The 25,865-nt window shown below is 45.3% G+C and overlaps 1 protein-coding gene and 1 long non-coding RNA gene across 6 annotated transcripts in view; one reads left to right on the plus strand and one right to left on the minus strand.

Annotated features, from left to right (window-relative positions):
* Positions 1-15,840, minus strand: part of LOC142819957 (uncharacterized) — a 40,321-nt gene extending 24,481 nt beyond the window's left edge. For both annotated transcript variants that reach the window (XR_012897647.1, XR_012897648.1), the window contains exon 1: positions 13,090-15,840. This is a non-coding gene — a long non-coding RNA (uncharacterized LOC142819957). The remainder of the gene's footprint in view (positions 1-13,089) is intronic.
* Positions 1-25,865, plus strand: part of TFAP2E (transcription factor AP-2 epsilon) — a 58,355-nt gene that overhangs the window by 20,029 nt on the left and 12,461 nt on the right. For 2 of the 4 annotated variants that reach the window (XM_075909037.1, XM_006125955.4), the window contains exon 4: positions 25,490-25,588. The exons of the other annotated variants lie outside the window; for them this stretch is intronic. In XM_075909037.1, the coding sequence (XP_075765152.1) occupies positions 25,490-25,588 (99 nt within the window). The remainder of the gene's footprint in view (positions 1-25,489; positions 25,589-25,865) is intronic. 4 annotated transcript variants of the gene reach the window in all.

Here is a 25,865-nt window from a genome sequence, read left to right on the forward strand (position 1 = left end):
TAAACGAGCCCGATCAAAAGTGCAAAGGGAAGTGCAGATTTAAATATCCCATGCTTCATTTGTATATTTGCATCCAATTGCTGTGTCAAAAAAGTTTATTTCAAAAGTGAAACTGCAGTCTAGATATGGTTCTTTTGGGAAAAAAAACCAACCCTTTTTCGAAAGAACCCATACTCCTGAAAAAATGAAGAGTACGGGTTCTTTTGAAAAAATTTTTTTTTCAAAAGAACCACGTCTAGACCGTGGTTTCACTTTCGAAATACCCTTTTTCAAAACAGCGATTGGACATGAATATGCAAATGAACTGTGGGATATTTAAATCCGCGTTTCATTTGCACTTTCGATCGGGCTCATTAACATCCGTCTTTTGACAGAGGGATGTAGTCTAGACGAGCCCTAAATTAAGACAAAATGCAACAAGTGGAGTAACAAGCCAATGGATGGAATGAAGGCGGGAGTGTGAGGGATAGGTATTTATATGGACTAGTCCTGTGCATAATTCTTCAGGTTTCAAGATTTAAAAAAATCCTACAGCAAAATTAAAAGCCCTGATTCACCCATAGAATTTTCAGTGGGAACTTCGTGTGTAGGACAGTGGCTGGCTGGGACTCTCGTAGAGTTTTATGTTGGTGTTAGGGGAGTGATTTTATTTTTTGTTTATTTCAGTATGTGTAAGAATTCAGTTGTAATTACAGGCAGTCCCCAGGTTACATGGATCTGACTTACATTGGATCCCTACTTACAAACGGGGTGAGGCAACCCCGCACTAGCTGCTTCCCCCCAGCAGACCAGGGAGACGCGAAGCTAGCGCCCCCCCCCCCCAGCAGACCAGGGAGACGCGAAGCTAGCGCCCCCCCCCCCCCAGCAGACCAGGGAGACGCGAAGCTAGCGCCCCCCCCCCAGCAGACCAGGGAGACGCGAAGCTAGCGCCCCCCCCCCCCAGCAGACCAGGGAGACGCGAAGCTAGCGCCCCCCCCCCCCAGCAGACCAGGGAGACGCGAAGCTAGCGCCCCCCCCCCCCCAGCAGACCAGGGAGACGCGAAGCTAGCGCCCCCTCCCAGCAGACCAGGGAGACGCGGAGCGGCTTTTCTCAGCAGACACCTCAGCTTGAGAATAAAGGACTGAGGGAAGTGAGGTGTGGGAGAATAAAACTGAGCTCTGGAGAAATGTTTGGCTAGAGTTTCCCCTACAATATGTACCAGTTCCGACTTACATACAAATTCAACTTAAGAACAAACCTACAGTCCCTATCTTGTACGTAACCCGGGGACTGCCTGTAATAGAACACGAAGCCTGATTTGGAGGGGGGGGGGAGCTGTTAATGATTTAAGTATATTCATAGGCCATTACTGTTACATCATATCCTGCAAAAAGAAAGGAAAGATGCAGTATCATTTTGTAAAATAAAAGACCACTATTTGGAGAGTTGTTTCTCTCCACTCTGTGTGAGCCTGCACATGCACGCATACAGACACACACTCACTAATAATCACACACACAAAGATCAAAAGAAGGCTTTTTGCTGTGTCTGCATCGACATCCCTTCATTAAAATGATATTTTAATGCCTTATAACTGCAGCAGGACACTACAACAAGGTGTGTGTTAATGTGAGATAAAACATGGCGGGCACAGTGGAAGGCCTTGGTTTTTGTCTCAGCCTTCAGAAAGCCTCCCGGGCATATGTTATCTCCGAGTTTCACGCACCTTGTCATGACTCACTGCTTAATTAGATGTTTTGAAATGAATTCTTCCCCCTCTGTTGGAAGTAGAAAGTCTTTTTTTAAGAAAGCCAGGTTCAGAGGAGGTTGCTTGGCTGCTCCCTGGGTGTGTTCTTTAAAAGTTACCCTGGCCGTTTCCTTTGGGGAGATGTGAATTTGGAACATGGATTCTTCCTCATGAGTTGATGCCTTGGAGGAAGTGTGCTTGGCCCACAGAGATACCTCCTGTACCCAATCCACAGCTTGAGGGGCTGAGCTTGGCTTTTTAGTTCAAGTGTTGGGACTCACATTTTTAGCTCTGGAAGTTTCCAGTTTAGTTCCCGGCATTGGCCAAGATGGCAGCCATCACACAGGCTTCCAGGATTAGATTGGGCAGCAGGTCCCCGGGGTTTTGTTTCAGGTTCTATCACTTTCTACGGTCTTGGTTAAGTCACCACACTTATTGGAGCGATAACTCAAGTCGCTGCATAACAGATCACGTACAAATGCTCTTTAAAGGAGACTAGGTGGGTGTGGGAGACACCGTGGGACAAAAGCGTGAAACAGGCACTGAGCGAAGATTGGGAGGCTATTTCAAGGAAGACAGAAGGTAGCAGCCTAGGAAAGGGAGATCGGGGGGCAGATCAGGCCCGATTCACAGATTCTAAAAGGAACCTCCAACTTTCTATTTATTATGAGTTGCCACATGGAATATTGCTTAGCCAGAGTGCCTGCTGACAGGCCCCAAGGTGGAGCTGTCCCACATACCCCGATAGACGGCCATTTTTTCTACTGGCATTTGTAAAGCTGGGGGATTTGAGTTTTTGCGCAGCCTTGCTGGCGGCTGCTGAATTCTATTGAACTGTGCTGCTGCTCCGAGGTTCTCTTTAGGCATCCGTGATGTTGGATTGGAGTAATGCCTAGAGCTGGTCAGAACAGACGAGTTATGCTTTGCAATTCTTTTTAAACATTTCATTGTACTGAACATTCTTGTGATGCTGTCCAGATTGTAACGCCTGAAAAAGTTTGGATTTTGTTTTTTCTTCTCTCCCTTCTGACCATTTTGTTTCTGAGGAGATGGGACGATGGGGTAGAGGAAACTGGAGAGAAATGAGGGGCAACTGAAAACTTTTCTGATTTAGTTTTTTCCATCCAAAAATTTAAAAACATTTTTTGTTTTTTTTAAAGGCCATTTTTAATCAAAATCCATTTTTGAATGAAACATTGTGACACGTTCTAGCTATGTTGAGGGGTTCCCACAGCACACGGTGCAGGGACTGCGCGAGTGTGAACATACTGAAACAAACAAAGCCACCAGGGAAGCTGAGTTCACAGCAGCAATGTGAAGCCGATACGAGCGTTTAAAATGTAACTGATAAATTAACACATGAATGCTGTTAATTGACTATTCTTACTAATGACAAACTCTTCTGTGAGCACCTGGCGTGGAGGTAACAAGCTTAGTTTGGCATCCTGGGGCACCGTGCCTTGCCCACTCTGGTCCTGCCACTGCTCCTGGTGCAGTTGAACTAGCAGGGCACATTATGTCTCAGGCCCTGTCTGGTCATGGGGGAGAGAGAGGGCAGGATCTGAGGTTAGTTTATTAGAGTTACTTGAACTTTCTCCTTTTTCTTCACTGGCACTTTTAAAATCCAGACAGGCTGTTTTTCTAAAAGATCTGCCCTAGGACTAATTTTGGGGGAGTTCACTGGCCCGCGCTGTATAGGAAAGATAACTATATGATCACAGTGGTCCTGTCCTTTCTGGCCTTGGAATCTACGAAAATATTGAAGCATTGTCCTTCGAGTCCACATGCTCGAAAAGGCACAATGATTAGAGCCAAATCCCTGCAAGCTGCATGGAAACTTTTTAAAGACACCATAATAGAGGCTCAACTTAAAATGTATACCCCAAATTAAAAAACATAGCAAGAGACCTAAAAAAGAGTCACTGTGGCTTAACCACCATGTAAAAGAAGCAGTGAGGGACAAAAAGGTATCTTTTAAGAAGTGGAAGTCCAATCCTAGTGAGATAAATAGAAAGGAACATAAACACTGTCAAATCAAGTGTAAAAATGTAATAAGAAAAGCAAAAAAAGATTTTGAGGAACAGCTAGCCAAAAACTCAAAAAGAAATAACAAAATGTTTTTTAAGTACATTAGAAGCAGGAAGCCCGCTAAAAAACCTGTGGGTCCCCTAGATAATCGAGATCTAAAAGAAGCAACCAAGGACAATAAAGCCATTGCGTAGAAACTAAATGATTTCTTTGCTCCAGTCTTCACGGCTGAGGACATTGGGGAGATTACCAAATCTGCACCGTCCTTTGTGGGTGATGAATCTGAGGAACTGTCCCGGATTGAAGTGTCAATAGAGGAGATTTTGGAACAAACAGAAAAACTTAATGTTAACAAATCTCCGGGACCAGACGGCATTCATCCAAGGGTTCTAAAAGAACTCAAATGGGAAATTACGGAACTATTATCTATGGTTTGTAACCTATCGTTTAAATCGGCTTCCGTACCTAATGACTGGAAGGTACCCAACGTGACACCAATATTTAAAAAGGGCTTTAGAGGCGATCCTGGCAATTACAGACCGGTAAGCCTAACTTCAGTACCGGGCAAATCAGTCGAAACAATAGTAAAGAATAAAATTGTGAGGCATGTAGAAAGAACATAATTTGTTGGACAAAAGTCAACATGGTTTCTGTAAAGGGAAATCATGTCTTACTAATCTATTAGAGTTCTTTGAAGGGGTTAACAAACATGCAGACAAGGGGGATCCAGTAGATATAGTACACTTAGATTTTAAGAAAGCCTTTGACAAGGTCCCTCACCAAAGGCTCTTGTGTAAATTACATGGCCATGGGATAGGAGGGAAGGTCCTTTCTTGGACTGAGAACTGGTTAAAAGACAGGAAACAAAGGGTAGGAATAAATGGTAAATTTTCAGAATGGAGAGGGGTAACTAGTGGTGACCCCAAGGGTCAGTCCTGGGACCAATCCTTTTCAACTTATTCATAAATGATCTGGAGAAAGGGGTAAGCAGTGAGGTGGTAAAGTTTGCGGATGATACAAAACTGTTTAGGATAGTCAAGACAGAAGTAGACTGTGAGGGACACCAAAAAGATCTCACCAAAACTGAGTGATTGGGCAACAAAATGGCAAATGAAATGTAATGTGGATAAGTGTAAAGTAATGCACATCGGGAAAAATAACCCCTACTATAGGTACAGTATGATGGGGGCTAATTTGGCTATGACAAATCAGGAAAGAGGTCTTGGAGTTATCGTGGACAGTTCTCTGAAAACTTCCACACCGTGTGCAGCGGCAGACAAAAAGGCAAATAGGATGTTAGGAATTATTAAGAAAGGAATAGAAAATAAGACACAGAATATCTTACTGCCCATGTATAAAACTATGGTACGCCCACATCTTGAATACTGTGTACAGATGTGGTCTCCTCACCTCAAAAAAGATATTTTGGCCTTGGAAAGGGTTCAGAAAAGGGCAACTAAAATGATGAGGGGTTTGGAACGGGTCCCATATGAGGAGAGGTTAAAGCGACTGGGACTTTTCAGTTTAAAAAAGAGGAGACTGAGGGGGGATATGATAGAGGTCTATAAAATCATGAGTGGTGTGGAGAGGGTGAATAAAGAAAAGTTATTTATTAGTTCCCATAATAGAAGAACTAGAGGACACCAAATGAAATTAATGGGTAGCAGGTTTAAAACTAATAAAAGAAAGTTCTTCTTCACACAGCGCGTAGTCAACCTGTGGAACTCCTTGCCAGAGGAGGCTGTGAAGGCTAGGACTATAACAGAGTTTAAAGAGAAGCTAGATAATTTCATGGAGGTTAGGTCCATAAAAGGCTATTAGCCAGGGGACAGAATTGGTGTCCCTGGCCTCTGTTTGTCAGAGGCTGGGAAGGATGGCAGGAGACAAATCGCTTGATCATTGTCTTCGGTCCACCCTCTCTGGGGCACCTGGTGCTGGCCACTGTCGGCAGACAGGATACTGGGCTAGATGGACCTTTGGTCTGACCCAGTACGGCCATTCTTATGTTCTGTGGAACCAACTTTGCACTCCAGTTTTCTTATGTATCTTATTCTCCATACATGTCTGGTGGCTAAATGCAGGAGAGCTTCCCCCACGGTTGGCTTGTAAAGTGGGCTGCAAAGTACTTTGAATGCCCACAAGCCCAGCCTGCCAATTGCAGGCAGTTCCCAGCAGAGTGCAGACACCAGCAGCAGGGCACTGGCAGAGTAGGCTGAGTTCTGAGATGCAGTTTAATCAACCCCCGCATCCTATTATGCTTCGTGTAGGCAGCAGGCTCGGGGCTCTCAGGACAGGCATGTCCTTACTGCCTTGAGCACTTGTTTTACCTAACAAAAGCTCCCGGCTCAGTATATTTCTGCTGTCATCTCCCCTGGTGCTGCCCCAACTGGAACAGAATGAGATTATCAGCATATCTGCACAGTCATAAACCTGGGGAGCTCAGTAATGTCTCCGTGCTGCGAATACCCAGCACACCGCTCAGAAATGATACTCATCTTGCCTGCGAAACTCCGTCAGCTCCACCAGGCCAGATTGCCTGCTCCAAGCATCACTTTCCTCTGCCTGCTTGGCTTTGTTTCACAACAAGTCGTTTCACCTCCCAGAACTCAGAGCCTTGGAGCAAAATGTTGCTCTTCTTCAGCAGACAGGCAGTTATGCCTAACAGGAAATCCTGGGTTCTGTTCCTGGCTCAGCTACTGTCTGGCTTTCAATCGAGGTACTTACCAGGCCTCATTACAGCAGGCATCCAAGCACCTTACAATAGTTAATGTATGCTCTTCGTACTGCCCAGGTATTGCTGTTATCCTCATTGTACAGGTGGGGAACTAGAATCGTAGAGCTGGAAGAGACCTCAGGAGGTCATCAAGTCCAGCTCCCTGCCCAAGGCAGGACCAATCCCAACTAAATCAACCCAGCCAGGGCTTTGTCAAGCCGAGACTTAAAAACCTCCGGGGATGGAGATTCCACCACCTCCCTAGGGAACCCATCCCAGTGCTTCACTGCCCTCCTCGGGTAATAGTTTTTCCTAATATCCAACCTAGACCTTCCCCATTGTAACTTGAGACCTTGCTCCTTGTTCGGCCATCTGTCACTACTGAGAACAGCCTCTCTCCATCCTCTTTGGAACCTCCCTTCAGGAAGCTGAAGGCTGCTATCAAATCCCCCCTCACTCTTCTCTTCTGCAGACTAAACAAACCCAAATCCCTCAGTCTTTCCTTATAGGTCATGTGCTCCAGCCCCCTAATCATTTTGGTTGCCCTTCACTGGACCCTCTCCAATGCGTTCACACCCTTCCTATAGTGGGCACAGTGAGGATATGTGACTTACTCAAGGCCATTGTGGCAGAGCTGTGAATCAGATTCAGGTATCCCCATTTACATCTCTCTAACTACTAGACTATCCTTTCTCCTTCATCTTTATTTGCCTGCTCGGTGCTAATCCAAGACCCCCCCCAGATGAAAATGCACAAAACCTTAATTACCCAAAGAATCCAGTTTTTTGAGTCACTGATTGTCCCCTGATCCCTGGGCCATCCCTCCTCTTCCTCTGTGACCTTTGGCAGGTTACTTAGGCCCAAAAATATTTAGACTTCTAACTCCTGTTGAAATCAATTGAAATCCATGGTAGCTAAGGAGCCTTAATGCCTTTCAAGACGTGGGCCTTGATCTCTCTGTGCCTCTGTGAGTTTTTTCTCTTTAAAATGCGGATTATTTCTTCCAGGGGGGGGGGGGGAGGGGGAGGGAGAGGACCTTTTTGGGTTAGGGGCCGATGACCCACAGACAAATCAGTCGGGGGCTACACATAAGTGCGAAGCAAAGTGAGAAGCCCCTGAGAAAGAGAAATACATTCCCCACATTCCCCTTGCCCACCAGAGCCTAGGGGGCCCCAGGCTAGTAGATTTTATGTGCTCCAGTCCTGTGGGTGGGTGGGTGGCTGGGGGGCTGGAGTTCCAGCGCAGACTCCTCAATGCTGAGCTTTGGGGGCTGGATCCAGACAAGCCGGGGCTGCATCCAACTCCCTGGCCTGAGTTTCTCCACCCCTGATTTATTCAAAGTGGGTAAAATGCTTTGGAGATGCTATGGGCTAAATTCTGCTCTATTCAGATTCCCTTAGCACCCCAACTCCTGTGGTATCTGGGTACCACTGTTGGATGAAGCAGATCCAGTAGAGGGTCTGGGGCACAGAGAGAGTTGCTGCTGGAAAAAAGAATGTACATGTTTGAGTAGATTTGCAAAGGCTTTTCCCTCTCCCCGTCCAGCTTCATGTCCTGCTGTGCAGAGTGGACCAAATCGACACCCTGATTCCAGACACTTTTGTTCACTGGGGACAGAAACCCTTCTCTAATTCCTAATGATTTGAATAGGATCAGGTCTACATTTGCCCTCAGGGTTCAGTTCAGTGAAACTCCAAAAATTCAGGAGACTCCCCTGCATGCTAGCACCTGCACAGCTGGGCTGCAGAGCCTTTTAGGAACACCTGGGCTTGGCTGGAGACACTTTAAGAGCCTCTCCCAGGCTATTTGGGCTTTGCAGACCCGTGACAAAGCCAGGATGTGTAGGCAGCCCCCGGAATAGTTGAGAGATGAAGGCCTCAGGCGGAGGCTTGAGGAACCACAAAAGCAAGGGAGAAGTTGGCAGCTGGGCAGGTTTGGGGGTGTGTGGGAAGGGGGATCAGTCACTGGAGGTCTGGGGCAGTTTGTGCCCTAAGTCCATAGTGGACATATGAGGGGTCACAGAGGCCCAATGGGAAGTGGCTTTGGCCAAGCAGCTGCCAGTTGACATGTCCCTGGGGCCAGCTCAGAGTGCAGGAGTAGCACAGGGTGGTAAACAATCATTGCTAGAGCTGAACCCAAATGAAACCTCTGCAACTGATGGCAAGTCTTCAGCGAGGTGTTGGAGTTCAGGAGGGGTCAGGTCGATGGATGGATGGTGGGGCCCATGAGGAGTCAGTCCTGGAGCTGAACTCTGCCGCTTCAGCTCATGGCCAGAGTTCTCTGACATGCAGAAGGCTTGCAATTCTGGCTTGGTGCGGACCCTCTTCCCCTCTATCTCAGTTGCTTATCTAGCCCCAGGCACCAAAGTACTTAGGGGCTGGGTTATGAGGGATCCAGTCAGTCCTTGTTCCATCTGGACTGGCTGGACAGGTCCTGATCTGCATGAGCTCCATCTCCAAAGGTGAGACGACTAGGCTGAGACACAATCTCCCAGACTCTGCTCATCTCTCTGGCGCGTCATGTTCCAGTCTCCACCAGCCATGAACAGACACTCCCCCTGCAACTCTCAGATACATTTTTCTCTTGGCTTGTTCTGGATCTCTTCGGTACTGGACTGAACTGATTTTGTGACTCGAGGGATCTTTTCATGTGTGGCTAAAAGCTCACACTGGTGTTAGTTAGCACAATATCCTCTAAAAACAAAAAATAAAAATTGCTTATGATGAACCGCATGTAAATGAGAACACTGAACGCAGCCAAAGATCTTGCCTCATTCAGTGAGCTCCAGGGGGTTTGCAAAAGCTCAGCAAATCCAGGTTCACAAATGGGAAAATGGAGGCACCGATAGGACAGGTTGAGACACTAGGCCCTAGTCTGCACTAGGGAGTTATTTCGAAATAACCCCTCTTATTTGAAAAAATAAGCAGAGCGTCCATAGGAACATAAGAATGGCCATACTGGGTCAGACCAAAGGTCCATCTAGCCCAGTATCGTGTCTGCTAACAGTGGCCAATACCAGATGCCCCAGAGGGAGGGAACACAACAGGTAATCCTCTCGTGATCTCTCTCCTGTCATCCATTTCCAGACAAACAGAGGCTAGGGACACGATTCCTACCCAACCTAGCTAATAGCCATTGATGGACCTAACCACCATGAATCTATCTACCTCTTTTTTGGACCCTGTTAAAGTCCTAGTCTTCACAACATCCTCTGGCAAGGAGTTCCACAGGTTGACTATGCGCTGCATGAAGAAAAACTTCCTTTTGCTTGTTTTAAAACTGCTGCCTATTAATGTCATTTGGTGATCCCTAGTTCTTGTATTGTGTGAATAAGTAAATAACTTTTCCTTATTCACTTTTTCCACACCAGTCATAATTTTATAGACCTCTATCATATCCCCCCTTCGTCTCCTCTTTTCTAAGCTGAAACATCTAAGTCTTTTTAATCTCTCTTCATATGGGATCCATTCCAAACCACTAATCGTTTTTGTTGCCCTTTTCTGTACCTTTTCCAATGCCACACTACCAAGCCCGCTATTTTGAAATAACAGGCTAGTTATTTCTAAATCTGTACTCCTGCTTTCCTCAGGGAATAAGGTTATTTCAAAACAAACATTTCGGGAGTTATTATTTTGAATTTAGTTCTTTTTAAATAATTTCCTAGTGTAGACATGCCCTAGTGTGGGACTTGGGAGATGTGCAGTTAATTCCCAGCTTTGCCTCAGATTTACTTTCTAACCTTGAGCAAGTCACTTAGGGCCAGATCTGCAAAGATATTTTAGCTCCTAACTCCCACTGAAATCAATGGAAGCTAGGGGCCTAAATATCTTTGTGGATCTGGGCTCTAGTCTATCTGTGCCCCAGTTTCCCACCTGTGCAATGGGAATAATAGTCTGCCTTAGAGGGATGTAGTGAGGATAAATTCATTAAAGACTAGAAGGCACTCAGATACTGTGTTGATGGGCCATATAAGTAGCATTAATAGAAGTTGGTTAAGAAAATTGCTCAAAGTTACTCAGTGAGCCAATGATGACAGTGAGGCCTCCTGATATGCAGTTCCCTCCTCTAATCGGTAGGCACCATTAACTCCCTGCAGGCTCATTACAGATAGACAGTAATCAGATGCATAAAAATCCCTGCTAAACTGTCTGTGCTTAGCAAATACCCAGGGCAGAGATTTTGACAACGCTGTGTGCACCGAGTGAGAGAAAGCGGAATTGTGTTTGTTTTGTCTGCCGTGGTATTAGCAGGAGTCACTGCCTGTCTTTTCCCAGAAATATTCAGGATTGCTCTAAGCTGGGGTGGGGAACCTGTTTTTGGGTCAGGAGCTGCAGACCCATAACATTATCAGTCAGGGGCCACACAAAAGTCAGAAGACTCCTCCCGCCCTCCCGACTGGGAAGCAGAAAAACACTTTCCACATTCCCTTTGCACACCAGAGCCTATGGGGGCCCAGGCTAGTAGATTTTCTGGGCTCCCCAAGAGATAGGGTGGGGCAAAAATGAAGAGTTCTGTGTGTGGGAAGGGGCTGCCAGGGGTCTGGGTGGGAGGTAAGGTGCAGGAGTGGAGTAGGTGCGCAGGGTTTGGACGGGAGGGGGCCACAGGGCTGGAGCACCAGCCCAGCTCCCCAATGTGCTTTGGTGGGGGGCAGTTCCGGGCAAGCTGGGGACAGATGTTCCTGACCCGTGCTCTAAGTGCATAACATGCAGGAAGGGCCATTCCAATCAACAAGTGATCAGAACAATTATAAAAGTGACGAGAATGTACGGCTGGGTTAACATCTGCAGTTAAAACAAGCCTTTCATAAGGATAGCTGCCTGTTTCATGCTGATCATTGAATTCAATCTGACACTTATTAGAACTGGCTGGGATTTTTTTTCTCCTGTAAAAATGTTGATGAAAATTGATGTTTTATGAACAATCCTGTTTTGTTGAAAAGCCATTTTACACTGAACAAAAAACATGGACAGATATTTTTCAACCAGCTCAAATTGGTTAATAATTGCCACCATAAATGCCAGGAGGGATCAATTTCTTGACATCTGTTGTTCTGCAAAATGATTCTTAACTCATGTTGGCATTACATAACCTGGCGTCTGATGGAGGCCAGTCATACTGGTGTCTTTTCCTTACAGCTACCTAGCTCCACGCCACCCAGTGACTCCAAAATGGCAGGTGGACTGGCATATTTACATTACTGTGGTTTGAAGTTCAAATCAAAGCCCTCCCCAAATGTTCTGTGGATTGGCAGCAAGTTCTCCATGAAGAGAAATATTTTTTGTATTACTATTTCAGTCTAATCTTTGCTGAAGGCTCTTTCACCCTTCTAGAATCTAAATACATTTTAACAAATTGATAGCAACATTAACACGGCTTATATAGGGTTTCGAAAAGACACCGAATCTTTGTTCTCTCCATTAAGATTATGTAGATCCAAGCCACACAAATTCAGGCGCTTCTATAGGAAATACAGTGAAAATCTCTCAAGCATATTACTGTAAAATGGATTATACTGTTTAAATACATAAAGATCCCATATACCATTGCCGAAATGAATAAACCTATGATGCTTAAGGCTACTGAGCAGAGTGTGTGTGTGTGGTGTGTGTGTGTGTGTGTGTGTGTGTGTGTGTGTGTGTGTGTGTGTGTGTGTGTGTGTGTGTGTGTGTGTGTAAGTAAGAGTTTGGTACTGTGGTACACACCGGAAACTGGGCTGCTGATATATATTAAAAAAACTTTCTTTGTGATCAGCACCAAACTCCAGTTTCAAATTTTTCATTTACATTTTTAGACACTCTCAAATCTTTATTTTTATTTTCATTCCTTCTCTCTCTCCATTTTATTTTCTTTTGCTCGCTCTTCCAAAACCTATATGTTTTTCTAAATTAATATGAGGCAAATACAGTATTTATGAAAAGGGGCATTTGCTATTGAATTAATAAAGAGCTAGTAATAACTGAATTAAAGATTTTATTATATTTTAATTTTGCTAATATAGACATGAAGGGATTCAGCTGCATGACTTAAAGGAATATTATATTTAATTATGAAGGAAAAATAGAAAGAGCTAATGTTTTGTAATGAATCCTACTTTTCATGAGAGATATGAAGGTGAAAATAAAAATTACAACATTGTTCACTATAGACAGCAGACAGCATTGTGAAGAGCATTACTCGGATAGTTATTTCTAGAGCTGAGGGACCAATAGAAAAGTTATCTGAAATTATCAATTGAGGTTTAAAAGTAAATTTATATGGGACTGTGTCTGTGATTTATTTTATTCACTTTCTGTGATCATTTGAGTTTTAAAGTAACAAAAAGTGAATTTTAACCTTGAATATTTGCTAACTGTGAATTACAAAATTTGCAATTCAGGTTGTTAGTTAAGTCATCCAGTCAGAGAACTGAAACAATTTCACGTGACTTGTTAAACTGAGGAAGACTGTACGAACTGTGAATATTCACAATGAACTGTTTGTGAATTAGTTGCAGAAATGCACGAATGATTCTGAATAACAAATACACTGGAGCATTTTGTGATCCATTGGCACTCAATTCATGAACATAAAAGAAGTCAAAATTAATTAAATGCAATTATTAAATGCAGATTACTTGCGTACCTCTATTTGCCAAACTTGAAGATGAAAAGGACTTTATGCTCATGTGTTGAATAGTTTTGTTATAATCTTGATTGGCTTGTTTCCTTAAGGAGACAATACAGTATTCAGGTTTCATTCTTTAACTTAATTAGCACCTTTCAGTCCAAAGAACACTCAACTGCTCTAATAAATGTTACAAGCTGTTAATGAAACCCACCACAGACATTCAGCTACCTTCTGGGATTAAACACAGGATATGTTTAACAGTCTATAGCAACAGCGGACCACATTTTGAGGGAAAAGTAAAGAAGAATTTGTAGTCAACTGAAATCACAGGGGAAATTTAAGTAGGTTGAATGTATAGGACTGACAGGGTCTCTGCAAAGTCATGAAACTTGCTTTGAGGCAGATCTGATCCCTGACAGGTATTGTCTAACCCAATCTGTCCTTAAACACATCCAGTGAGAGAGATTCCACAACTCCCTTCAAACTACTCAAATATTAATTTGGTCCAGTATATTTAAGTGCCCACCTTTGAAGGCATGATCTACTGTATTGATTTGAACTTGGAAGGAAAATTTTAGTATAAAGACCTGACCTGAGCACAGGATCTCTTGGTGTTACTGATCTTGTGGGAACAGCTTGGAGGCTTCTGCCTTTCTTCCTGCTGCTCCTTTCCTTTGAGATTCTAAATTCTATTTAGTGATCAGCACCCAGGAATCTTGAAAGCCAAAAGATAAAAAACAAGAATCTTTCGATCCTTCCATTTGAAAAGGCCCAGTAAGCAGATTACAGCATTTCCCAGAGAGGCTCTTTGACATGGGGACTTGGTTCAGGTTGTGCATTCAAGATAAAGAAAATACCTGTATAATCCCCTCTGGGAAGAAAGGATAATTACAGACTGCAGGTTTGAAATATGGCTGATGGCACTGACCTCCTTCTCAGGACCTTCAATAAATACCTCCCTGCTGAAATGCCAGGAAATTGAACTATCTGAACTCCGAAGTACCGTCTGATTGAGAAGCGCTTTCAGAGGTACAGCAGAAGCTCACACCCTCCTGCAGACACTTCTTACCATGTGCAATGTATAACTGGAGACATTCCAGATGAGGTTAGATTAGTCCTCCTTGATGGATGATGATAACCCTCTGCCCTGCTGAAGCACCCTTCATCAGAAGCTGTTTGCAAACATTAAATAAAGCCTACATCAATATCCCACACTAGCGGGCAAAATGAGGCAGAGAGAGCTCAAGTGACATACCCAGTATCCCACTTTGTGTCAAGGAATCAAATTCAGGAACCCTAGTTCCCTGGCTCCTGCTCTAACCACTAGGCATCACTGTTTCTTATGCAGGGAACTGGATTAGCGTACACAAAAGCTTCCTTTGTGCTAGCCTCTAGAATTTTGTCACACACAGTGAAATTTATCTTAAGCAACTTCTCAAAGGACTCGTAAAAACAGATTTGTCTGCACAGGTGTCCTTTTAAAGGTGGAAGAGAAATGTACTCTCATGGTCATAACCCTATAGTAATTCCTTCAAATCAGGGGAGCTGACACCAGTGTAAGCAGTGAGAGGAAAACCAGGACCAGTGTCTACACTTCTTTTTCAGAAAAAGGTATGCAAATTGCACTCCACAATTTGCATACATTTTTCTGATTCTTTTTTTGGAAGAGGCTTTTCCGAAATTTGAGGAATATAGGGCTTCTGAAAGAGCGCATCTGCTCTTCTGAAAAAAAATTCAGAAGAGCAGACGTGTTCCCTGGATGCGGAGGAGTTTACTCTGTAGTGTAAACATAGTTTCTAAGGATACTTCTGGGGACTATGTCTTAAAACTACAGGCTGTATTACATTGGTGGTCTCTTATACAGGTTTCACTGAATACCTCTTAAATGCCATTCAAGCATTACTGACTTTCTGAAGAGATGTGCTATAACAGCTTCATTACCATAGGTCCGATGTAGTTGCGATCTAGAGTTCAGTTGACATGCGTCAGAGAGAGGGGGAAAACACAGCTTGTAGGAAGGGGAAAGTTTACTAATCTATACACCCCCTGAAAACTTGTTTCTTCTTTGCTATCCCCAGCGATATAGCTGGAAATAAATAATTTAGTCATGAAATGTTACCACATTTTTGCCCCCAGAAATGGTTTTCAGAAAGGACAATTGGATTTGAAGTGGAAAAGCACTTGCACATTTTTGTTGACCCCTAAGAACAGTCCATGTGCACAGTCAATATATGAACCTCAGAATGTGTCCATTATGCTCCTGATCATGGTATCTTAGTGGCTGCGAAAATCATGTGGTATTTTTCATGTACCGGTAATTTGATTGGATGGCATCTGTACACTACCTGACCACCACTGTGCAAACTGCTAATTTTACAATTAAATAGAAGATTCAGAATTTGCTTGTGGTGAATATTCCTGCTTAAAAATTGCTGTTTATAAGTCGCCTACTGAAGCTTGAAAGCTCAGCTCTTTGTGAGAAGCAGACACCTGTGTACTGCAAACACAGCAGAAATGAAATTCACTTTTGAATTCAAATGAAGATTTGCAGAAGGATTTACATCCAGATATTGTTTGAAACTTCTAGCAAAGTTCAGTGATTCTTAACTCTCCTCATTAGGATGGCAGGTCAGTGGGAGTAAAGCCAGTTTTAGGGAATGAGGGGAAACATTTAAGCTTAGAGTTGCCTGATAGGTTCAACAAAAATACTGGACACACTTGACATTACATCACAATCTACATTACATCTTATTTAGAAAATACTGGACATTTATATTTTCTCAATTTATTTCCTGAACAGAAAGCTCAAATATTGGAGTGTCCAGTTCAAAACCGGACACCTAGCAACCCTATTTAAGCCTAAGAAATACCAAAGCCAAGACTGCAAGACTCCCTCCACCTGGTCCAATTTACTTGCAAAGCTCTTTTTGCTACATACTGGTGTGACCCAGGGGCTAAGGATGCATTTTTCTAAGGAGAGAATAGAGCAAGGTTGTCACTGTTTTCAAATGTACACCAGGAACCAATGGACTGGTCTCTAAGGACTGTATCTGGCCCAACAATAGAGTTTTCAGAGCCCAGCACTGCAAGGAAACTTTCAAAAGCTCAAATAGTAACTCCTTACAAAGACAGGCAGCATCAGGGATTCCTGGCCATGGACTGTCTTTTTCACCGAGTCCCCATGCACTTAGGACAAAGAATGGAGGGTGTCTCCAGAGACAACAGTCCCACGAGATGGCAGATATTTTAGTGCTGCAACCCTAACCCATCCCTGACTGATGAAAGCTTATTCTGCTTGAAGTGCAGTGGGATCTGGGGATAGAGAGATGTCTGCTTTCTAACAGACACTGGGGACTGGCGTGGGATGGGACAAACTGGACAGAAACAAATAGGAAATTCCCCGAGCCCTTTCTCTTTTTTTGAGAGGTATATTCCCCCTTCCCTGTCTGGTTTTTCTCTGTGCTGAATCCAAAGCAAAGGCTTCTGTGTGCAGGGCTCTCCTAGTTGGGACTAGGGGCAAACATGCTAGAAACCTTGTGCTAAAGCTTCCTAGTCTTGGGAGATCTCCAGCTAATTCTACGGAAACCAGCCTTACTTTGTTCTCCCTGGTGCTGGTTTTACACCCGTCTCATTCCACTGACTCAGTGGAGTTCCTCCCACTTTACACTGGGGTCAATTATTGGTGAGAACCAGTTTCAGGACATTCAGATAAAGGAGCAGGAGTTTGGATGCTTCCCCAGACAGGACCGAACCCAAACACCAACTGTCCTTTCGTTCTGCTACACTTTGTAAACACCCATCTGATTTAAAGAGGAATAAAGGATCTTTCGGAAAAGGCTTTATTTTCCAAAAGATCCCCGTCTAGACTGGCGCTTTTTGCCGGCAAAGCCCCGAGCCGGAAAAAAGCAACAGCCATGTTCATGCAAATGAAGCGGGGGAGATTTAAATTTGCAATTGCGCTGTGTCTAATCTGCATCCCTTTTCCACAAAAGGGGTGCAGTCTAGACACAGCCCAAGTGTCCTTTCGTTCTGCTACACTTTGTAAAGACCCATCTACAGAGGTGGAAGGAAGCGGGGGTGCCCTGGTGCACAGCTCCGGCAAGACTGGGCTAAGCTGCAGCAGAAGCCATTGAAAGAGCTGGCAGGGACCCGGGTTGCAATAGGAAAGTACCTGTAAGACATTTTAAGTTACTTTCACCGCTGCTCATCTGTTCATTTTACAAACCTTGGTCCTACCCCTGCTCAAGTCAGAAGGGATTCCAGCAAAACCCATGCAGTTCCCAGTATAAGCGAGATCAGAACCAGGGCCCAGGTTATCAGCCAATGTGCTATTCTTTCAAGGGAGCAGAAGAGAAACCCTCCTCCAGCCATGCTCCTGGTGCAGGGAATAATCAGCTTACAGATTGTAAGGTGACAAAGTTCTCAGTTGCAGGGAGTGTGATGTACCATTTCTTATGGGGAGCTGAAGCAGCTGCTTGAGGAAAGTCAAGGGCTGGATGCAGATGTTTTTGAAGGAAGGATTTTGATACCAGAGTAAACGTGTAAAGACTTTTTAAAAAAAACAATCTGTAGGCAAAAGTGGATCTAGTGTGATTCTCATTTCCCTCAGTTCTTGCTGGGGGGCAGGGGAGCTGTGTTTCTAATATGAGCCTTGTGTCCCTCAGATCCCCTGACCCATCTTCACCCTGAGCCAGGCACAGGGCACAAAGAGACCCACTCATCTGAGGCTATGTCTACACTACAGAATTTTTTTTTCGTAAAAATGACCATTTCCCCCCAAAATCTTCAGTTACATCCACACTTTCAAAAAAAATATCAAAAGAACAGAGGGGTTTTTCCGACATTGGTAAACCTCTTTCTACAAGGAAGAAGCCTTTTTCCCAAATAGCTCTTTGGGAAAAAGGCGTGTGTGGACGGGGAAGAGGGAGTTCTTTCGAAAGAAGAGAAAGAGGAAAAAGCACAGGTGCTCTGGTGGCCACTCTGTCCATAGTAATCACAGCTGAAATGCGAGATAGCGTCCATTCAGTGTGGATGTGATCTGTCGAAAAAGCAGATCACTTTTTGGATGCGCTTTGGCAGTGTGGCACCTTATAGACTAACCAAAGTGTTGGAGCATAAGCTTTCGTGGGCAAAGACTCACTTCGTCAGATGCATGTGACGTCTTTGCCCACGAAAGCTAATGCTCCAACACTTCAGTTAGTCTATAAGGTGCCACAGGACTCCTCGCCGCTTTTACAGATTCAGACTAACACGGCTACCCCTCTGATATTTGGAAGTGTGGACACTCTCTTTTGGAAGAAGATTTTTTGGAAGCTCTCTCCCAGAAAAGCTTCTTCCAAAAGAAGACTGCAGTCTACCAGTGGTCCCCACCACTGTGCCTGCGGGCGCCACGGCGCCCACCGGGGCATTTATGTGCACCTACCAAATGATCTAGGCCGGCTCCGCCCCCGGCGCATGCGCGGTGCTGGCCCTGGGTGCATGGCGCATGGGTGGCCCCTGTCCCGGGTGCGTGGCACATGCGTGGTGCTAGCCCCGGGTGCGTAGCACGTGAGCGGCCCTGCCCTCAGGCGCTCAGCAGCCCCGAAAGGTTGGGGACCACTGGTGAGTCTCCATTATACTCAGCAATAGGAGGGGTAGATAGCAGGCAAAGACGGCCTTGGGTAAACGCCCTCAGAGCAGGGGGCCTCCCAAGCCAGCATGGAACTGGCAAAAGGCCTCTGCATTGTCCCTGATCCGCCTCTGGTACCAGGACATCCCGATGGGAGAAGGGCTTGTGGCCAGGGAGCTCTGCACTACAGTTATTCTGGGCTGTGGAATGGCCATAAATTAGAGCAATTCCTGGGATCTAATGTAAACCAGGGGTTATGCAGCCCCACCCCACACCCAGAAATGGCTTAAAGCTGCCTTTCTCCTTATCCCTCTGGGCTGTATCTCTGGAGACACAGCACAGAATCCAGGCTCCTCTCACCCATCATGTTTTGGAAAAATCGCAGCGTTCCACTGGAAACACCAAGCTCTTCACGTGTTGCTCTTTCAACTTCCTTCTGTCTGTCTCTAAAGTGCCAATCAGCCTTGTACTGAGGCACTGTATCTGTCTGCATCTATCGTCCCAGCACTTTTCACCTACGGGCTCTTCCATCCAAGGATCTCAAAGCACTTGACAAGCTTTAATTAAGCCTCACAGCATCCCTCCAAGGTATCTTTCTCCCCATTTTGCAGATGGTGAAACCCAGGCACACAGGGAAGAAATGGCACAAAGCATGTCCATGGCAGGGCTGGAATAGCACCCAGAGACCTGACGCCAGTCTCTTAGCTCTTACCACCAGGCTGCCCTCGGGCATATGTGGGTTTATCGCTGCTCCACTGCATGATCCAGCAAGAGGAGTGTGGGAGTGATGAAAGCTGGTCCCACCCTGTTGAAAGTAGGGAGGGAAGGTATGAAGAACAGCCACATGGCTGTCTGTTCTGAGAAACTAGGACACATTTGGAAATCTCTCCCTGCCCTGGTGTGAAAGTTCCTGTCTGAGATTACTTGAGTTCTGTCTCAGCGTGAGTTTCAGCCTCTGAGACGGCTACGCCCAAGGTGTGTGCAGAGGACAAAAGAGATGCAAGTCAGCGTACACGTGGGAGCATGCAGACACACACACACAAAGCATTTCTGGGTAGAATTGGAAATCACAAGGTTCTCTCATTCAAAGGGAAGACAAAAGAGAGCGTGCCCCCTAGCACCATGGCTGGATGCTCACATGGGATTTTAGGTCACCATTTATACTGCTATTTGGCACACAAAGTATGTAGTGTATAATCACCAGTGCCTCCCACGGGAGCATGAATCAGTCAGTGAGACCCTGAGCCCTTCCTGATGGAAACACACCTGGCAACACGGTATTGCTGAAACACAAAGGCAAATTCCCTTCCAACATCTGCCCACTGCTTGCTCATTTATTACTCACTCTGCAGTATTTTCAGTGGATAAACTTATTATATGAGAGGATAATATGGAGCAGAGACTATGTGAGAAAATCCCTCTTGATATATCAAGGCAACATAATTTCAAAGCAAGTTCAAAGTATTTCATACTTTGGGCAAGTCCATAAGCCTAGAGTCCCCTAACTCCCATTTATTTCAGTAGGAGTCAGGTATCTGGCTACCTTTGTGAATTCTGATTCTCCTTCTATAAAATGGAGATAAAACTTCTTGTCTTCATCCTTGTCTATTTACACTGTCAGTTCCTTGGGGCAGGGACTGCCTCTCGCGATGTGTCTGTTCAGGGCTCACTATTTTGTGCTCCTTTTCTCAGCCGGGAATAATAATAAATGCTGTTCCTCAATGATACGCTGCCGTTTTTAGTCTTTACGATTCTGGTTTAACATGAGATTCTAAAGGGATATAGCTAACTAGCCAATAGCCCATCATAAGACAGGATTTCCAGGTCTCTCCTCCACATCCTATTCCCTTTCTATCTCGCTCTTCTCTCCTGAGCCTCCGGTCTCTCTCTCTGTCTTTCTCTCTCTCTCTCCTTTGCCTCCTGCCTCTCTCTCCATCTCTCTCTTTCTCTTCTCCCCCTCCTGCCTCTCACTCTCTCTCCGCTCTCCTCTGCCTCCTCTCTGTCTCCGTCAGGGATGCACACTTGTCCAGGCCCCGCCCCCGGCCATGTACGTCACTCAGCTGACTTCTGTGTCGCTCACCTGGGCCGCCGCGGAGGAGCAAGCGGCGCACATGGCCATTTGGGCCCCACACTCCCCATGCTGCATGGGCCGCCCAGAGAGAACAGCCAGCATTTCAGCAACAGCGCCGCCCACAGGGAACAGCCAGCATGTCAGGCAACAGCACCGCCCAGAGGGAACAGCCAGCGTTTCAGCGTTACAGACTCACAGACATTGGGCTACTATATATAGCTAATGATAGGTGGCCCCAAAACACAATCTATTCATCTGCCTAAAACTCTCTGCAGACTCCATGAGTGCCTCTGCCTATGTGAACTTAATATTCCTTGCTTAAAAATAAATTAGTGCTGATTGCCCAGCACACAGGTCACTTCTTTTAAATCCCTCTTTACACCCCCTTTGCTTTGCAAAGCACTTTCTCCGAGCATTTCCTAGGCAATAAGCTCCCTGCGGCTACAGATTTCAGGGACCACTCGCTGCCCCTAATGCTACCACATCCTCCCTTTATCAGAGCCGATAACTCAGCTATGGCACAGCCTGTAGGCTCCCTGGGGCAGGGGCTGTCTTTTGACACTGGCGCTAAATGGGGTTCTAATCTGGATAATTGTTTCACAGAATACTAGACTGGAATGGGTCTCGGGAGGTCATCAAGTACAGTTCCCTGCTCTCACAGCAGGACCAGGCACCATCTAGACAAGTGTTTCTCAATCTTTTTTTTTTATATAAAGTACCCCTTTAAAAAAGAAGTTATAAGTATCCCCAGTACTTACGGTTTTCAGACACACCATTTTTTTTCATAATTGCAACATATTTGTTTAAACAAACTTAATCGTAGGCGGGTGATGAAATTTTTGGGTGTAAAAAGTGCAAAAATAATAAAGTGCTGTAAAACTTAAAACAAAAATTCAGTTTTCTCCAAATGTCAGTTGTGTTGATGTACCCCCCAGACTTCTTTCACTGTACCCTTGGGGATACTTGTACCACTGGTTGAGAAACAGTGATCTAGACCATCCCTGATAGATGTCTGTCTAACCTGCTCTTAAATATCTCCAGTGATGGAGAATCCACAACCCCCCTAGGAAATTTATTCCAGTGTTTAACCACCCTGCCAGTGAGGAAGTTTTTTCTAATGTCCAACCTAAACCTCCCTTGCTGCAATTTAAGCTTCTTCCTCTGTCCTCCGAGATCAAGGAGAACAATTTCCTCCCCTCCTCTTGTTTCCATTGAAAAGTGTCAGAAAAGAAACAGGTTTCAAGCTATCCAGGCAGTTACTGAAAACACGCAATAAGTGTACCACTTCAAACATGACTGGGGAAGGGCAGGTGACTCAAGAGGGCAAAGGCTTAAAGGCATAGAAGCTAAGCTGAGCAGACAGTGCCACCTAGCCATATTTTATCATCCTTTCCATTCTCCCTGCCCCATTGATTCTTAGAGCTTTGAAAGCTCTGTCAGGTATAGCTGGCACTCTCAGGGTATGTCTACACTACCCCGCTAGTTCGAACTAGCGGGGGTAATGTAGTCATCCGCAGTTGCAAATGAAGCCTGAGATTTGAATTTCCCGGGCTTCATTTGCATGAAGCCGGCCGGCGCCATTTTTAAATGCCAGCTAGTTCAGACCCCGTGCCGCGCGGCTACACGCGGCATGGACTAGCTAGTTCGGATTAGGCTTCTAATCCGAACTAGCTGTACACCTCGTTCTAGTTCGAACTAGCGGGGTAGTGTAGACATACCCTCAGTATCTTAAATCAGATCCACTGCCAGCCCCCTAGCCCCGTCTAACACAGACACACAAAGAGAAACCCACCACGGCAGCATCCCTTCCTAGCAGTTCTGGAATAATTCCCTCCTACAGAGGCCTGGCTATCTGGCAATCCCTGGAGGGAGGGAAGAAGACACCTGTGGTGAGGTCTGTATCTAGGAGAGCATTTTAACTCCTTTGCTAACCAACGGGCGAGGTTTGTTTTCACCCTGTGATGCTGATGGGCAGTGCCCCATGGGTGTGTTCCTGTCACATTCACACTGGAAATAGAGTCTGTATAATACAAAAGACAGATGGCTTAGCTCACTAAAAGTATGTCTACACTAGCCCCCTAGTTCGAACTAGGGAGGCTAATGTAGGCATTCGAACTTGCAAATGAAGCCCAGGATTTAAATATCCCAAGCTTTATTTGCATGTTCCCATCCGGTCGCCATTTCTAAATGCCACTAGTCTGGACTAACTGCCCCCGGCTACACGCGGCAGTTAAACAGTAATTCAAACGAAGTCCTCAGTTCGAATTACCTGTTACTCCTCCTGGAATGAGGTGTAATAGGTAATTTGAACTAAGGACTTATTTCGAATTACCGTTTAACTGCCGCGTGTAGCCGCAGGCAGTTAGTCCGGACTAGTGGCATTTAAAAATGGTGACCGGATGGGAACATGCACATAAAGCCTGGGATATTTAAATCCCGGGCTTCATTTGCAAGTTCGAATGCCTACATTAGCTTCCCTAGTTCAAACTATGGGGGCTACTGTAGACATACCCTTCAGTACCTAACTAGAGTCCTGCATTTTTGGGTTGTCCAACCGCAGTGAGGTCAATACACTCCTTGTTACTCACACCTATTTCTCATCGACACAAAATCGACTGATGAGAAGGCAATATTCCCACTGTTCAAACATGGATCGCACCTGAGACAGGACATCTCAGATGGTGTAAACCAACGAGACGTCAAGGAGAAAACTTGGTACAATGCAGACTGCTTGATTTTTATATCCCAGCCTTCATGCGGGAGGCAAACCCCTGTGAACATTGAGAATGTTCCAATCCAGACTTGTATACACACTGTGCAACCCAGTTCTGGCTCTGCTTTCAGTTTGCACATGGAGTAACAAAACGCTTCCTGGTGAGAACCATCCACTGGCCATGAAAGCCTCCTCACCGTCATGTAACTTTAAATCTTGCTACAGTGGTTCCTCCTGCTACCCTGGGGTGCAGGTTGAAATGTTATTTGGTTAGAAGTCAGAACTTCTCGGAGGGTCAGTCATCTGGCAGCATTGACACGGTTCAGAAAGTGAGACTCTGCTCTTTCAAACTGCATCGGAAACAAAGCGCGCCCAGCGCTAGCACAGACAGAGCTTCATGTTGCATGCTGAGTATTGGGCAAACCTCCAGTAGTCTCGGGTTTCCCTCTTGTCGGCAGGCGGGCTCAGGTGTTCTGATCACCTGCATCTTCGGCTATGTCTAGACGGCAATGTTAAATTGGAAAAAGTATCTTTTTCCGATTTACTTTCGAAAGAGCCTTTTCTGAAATTTGGCGCATCTACATGGTGCCAAATTTTGGAAAAAAGTGCTCTTTCAACACACCCCTTATGCATTGTAGAACGAGATTTATGGCAAAAGAGCGTGTCCACTTTTTTGAAAGCCAAGCAACAGTTGAGCAGATCCAGGGAACATTTTGGTTTGCTTGTGACAAGAGCCGATGTTGGTTCTGAAAAAGCCCAGGAAACCAAACTCACAGTCTCTGGAGGTAGCTTTGTGTCTCACCTGCAGCAGGTTGATTGGTAAAAACACTGCAGATCGGACCAGACAAACAGAAGGAGATGCCAAACAGAAAATAGTTCCTGTTGTTATGTCTGACTGTCTGATTGGATTGAGGAAGGCTGGCCTAGTGGATAGGGTAGTGATTTTGGAGGCAGGAGATTGGGAGTGCTATCAGTGGTCTGCTCTGCAACCTTGGACAAGTCACTTCCCCGCTCTGTGCCTCTGTTTCCCCTTCCACCTTTGTCTGTCTTATCTATTTACATTGCAAACTCTTTGGGACAGGACTCTCTCTCCTTCTGTGTATGTACAGCACCTTGCACAATGGGGCCCTGGTCTCAGTTAGAGATTATAGGCACAACTGAAATACAGATCCTTATTAAAATTGTCCGGTATGGGTTCTCCTTGTCACGGTGCCTATAGAATTCAGAAAGTCATTGTAATGGAGAATGCCTAATTGGTTATGAGCTGCGGTTCTGGGAGTGGCAGGGACTAGCTGAAGCCTCTCGAGGTGGATTAGTTTTCTGCAGTGTGCGTATTCCTAAAAAAAGTCAGCACATGTTTTAAAATGGTCGTAGTGGCTGTGGGGGCCACCAGACAGCTGTGCCCCACCATATGTCTGTGCCTGATGTGTGTCCCTTTTCATATGTGTTTCCCTATTCATACACCCATCACTGTGCTGCCATGCACCGTGCTTGGTCTCACTGCCCAGACTCTGTCATGGCATGGATGGCCTCCCACACACACCTCTGCATTTTTCCTTTTTTGCTCTCCAAGGTGAGCTTTTGAATAACTTCCAGCATTAAACCACATCAAGTCCAACTGGATTCACTCTCTCATCCAGGACCCAGGGGAGAACATATGTTGTGATGTGTGGATGAGCGGGGTTGCATGGTTCCACCATGTTGCATGGATATGTAATCAGACACACCAATGTGTAGGTGCCCAGTGGTGTATGGATGCATGAATCCACATGCATGATGAAGTGTGAACCTACTTGTAATGAACAGCTCTTCACTGACCCACGAATGCATGGAGACATGCAGCTACCCAGTGATGCACAAAACACACGAAAGCACAAGACATGCACAGTTTTCCAGGGATGCATGGGACTGCATGGATGCATGATGAAGTCCAAAACCATAGCAATGCATGGAACTGCAGCGAGACACATCTTTGTGGTGATACGTGGACATTTTTAAAACATGCTCTGGCTTTTTATTTTAGGAATGTGCCAAGGGATAAATATTAACCATCCTGGGAATGTGAAAGAAAGCCCTGACGTCGCTGCTGTCTGGAAGCAGCTCTGCTTTCCTAGCCCATACGGTGATGTTCTTGAATCTTTTAGCCTCTGTTCTTCCCCTTAGAACCTCTTAATAAGCCACAGACCCAAGTGTCTTAATGTCAGATCTTTACCCTTTTCGAGTCAGTTATAAAGGGAAACCCAGGCAACCTGTCCTTCAATCCCCCAACGCTGTCCAAGTTTCACGCTGAGCGGGAACTTAATATACCTTAGCTTATTTCCATTAATCTTTCAGCCCTAAAACATGAGCCATTTTTATGTAACATGTGCTGCTTTTTTATTGCCACGCTAACAAGTTGT

The sequence above is a fragment of the Pelodiscus sinensis genome, chromosome 25, assembly GCF_049634645.1.
Source record: "Pelodiscus sinensis isolate JC-2024 chromosome 25, ASM4963464v1, whole genome shotgun sequence".
Lineage (NCBI taxonomy): Eukaryota > Metazoa > Chordata > Testudines > Trionychidae > Pelodiscus > Pelodiscus sinensis.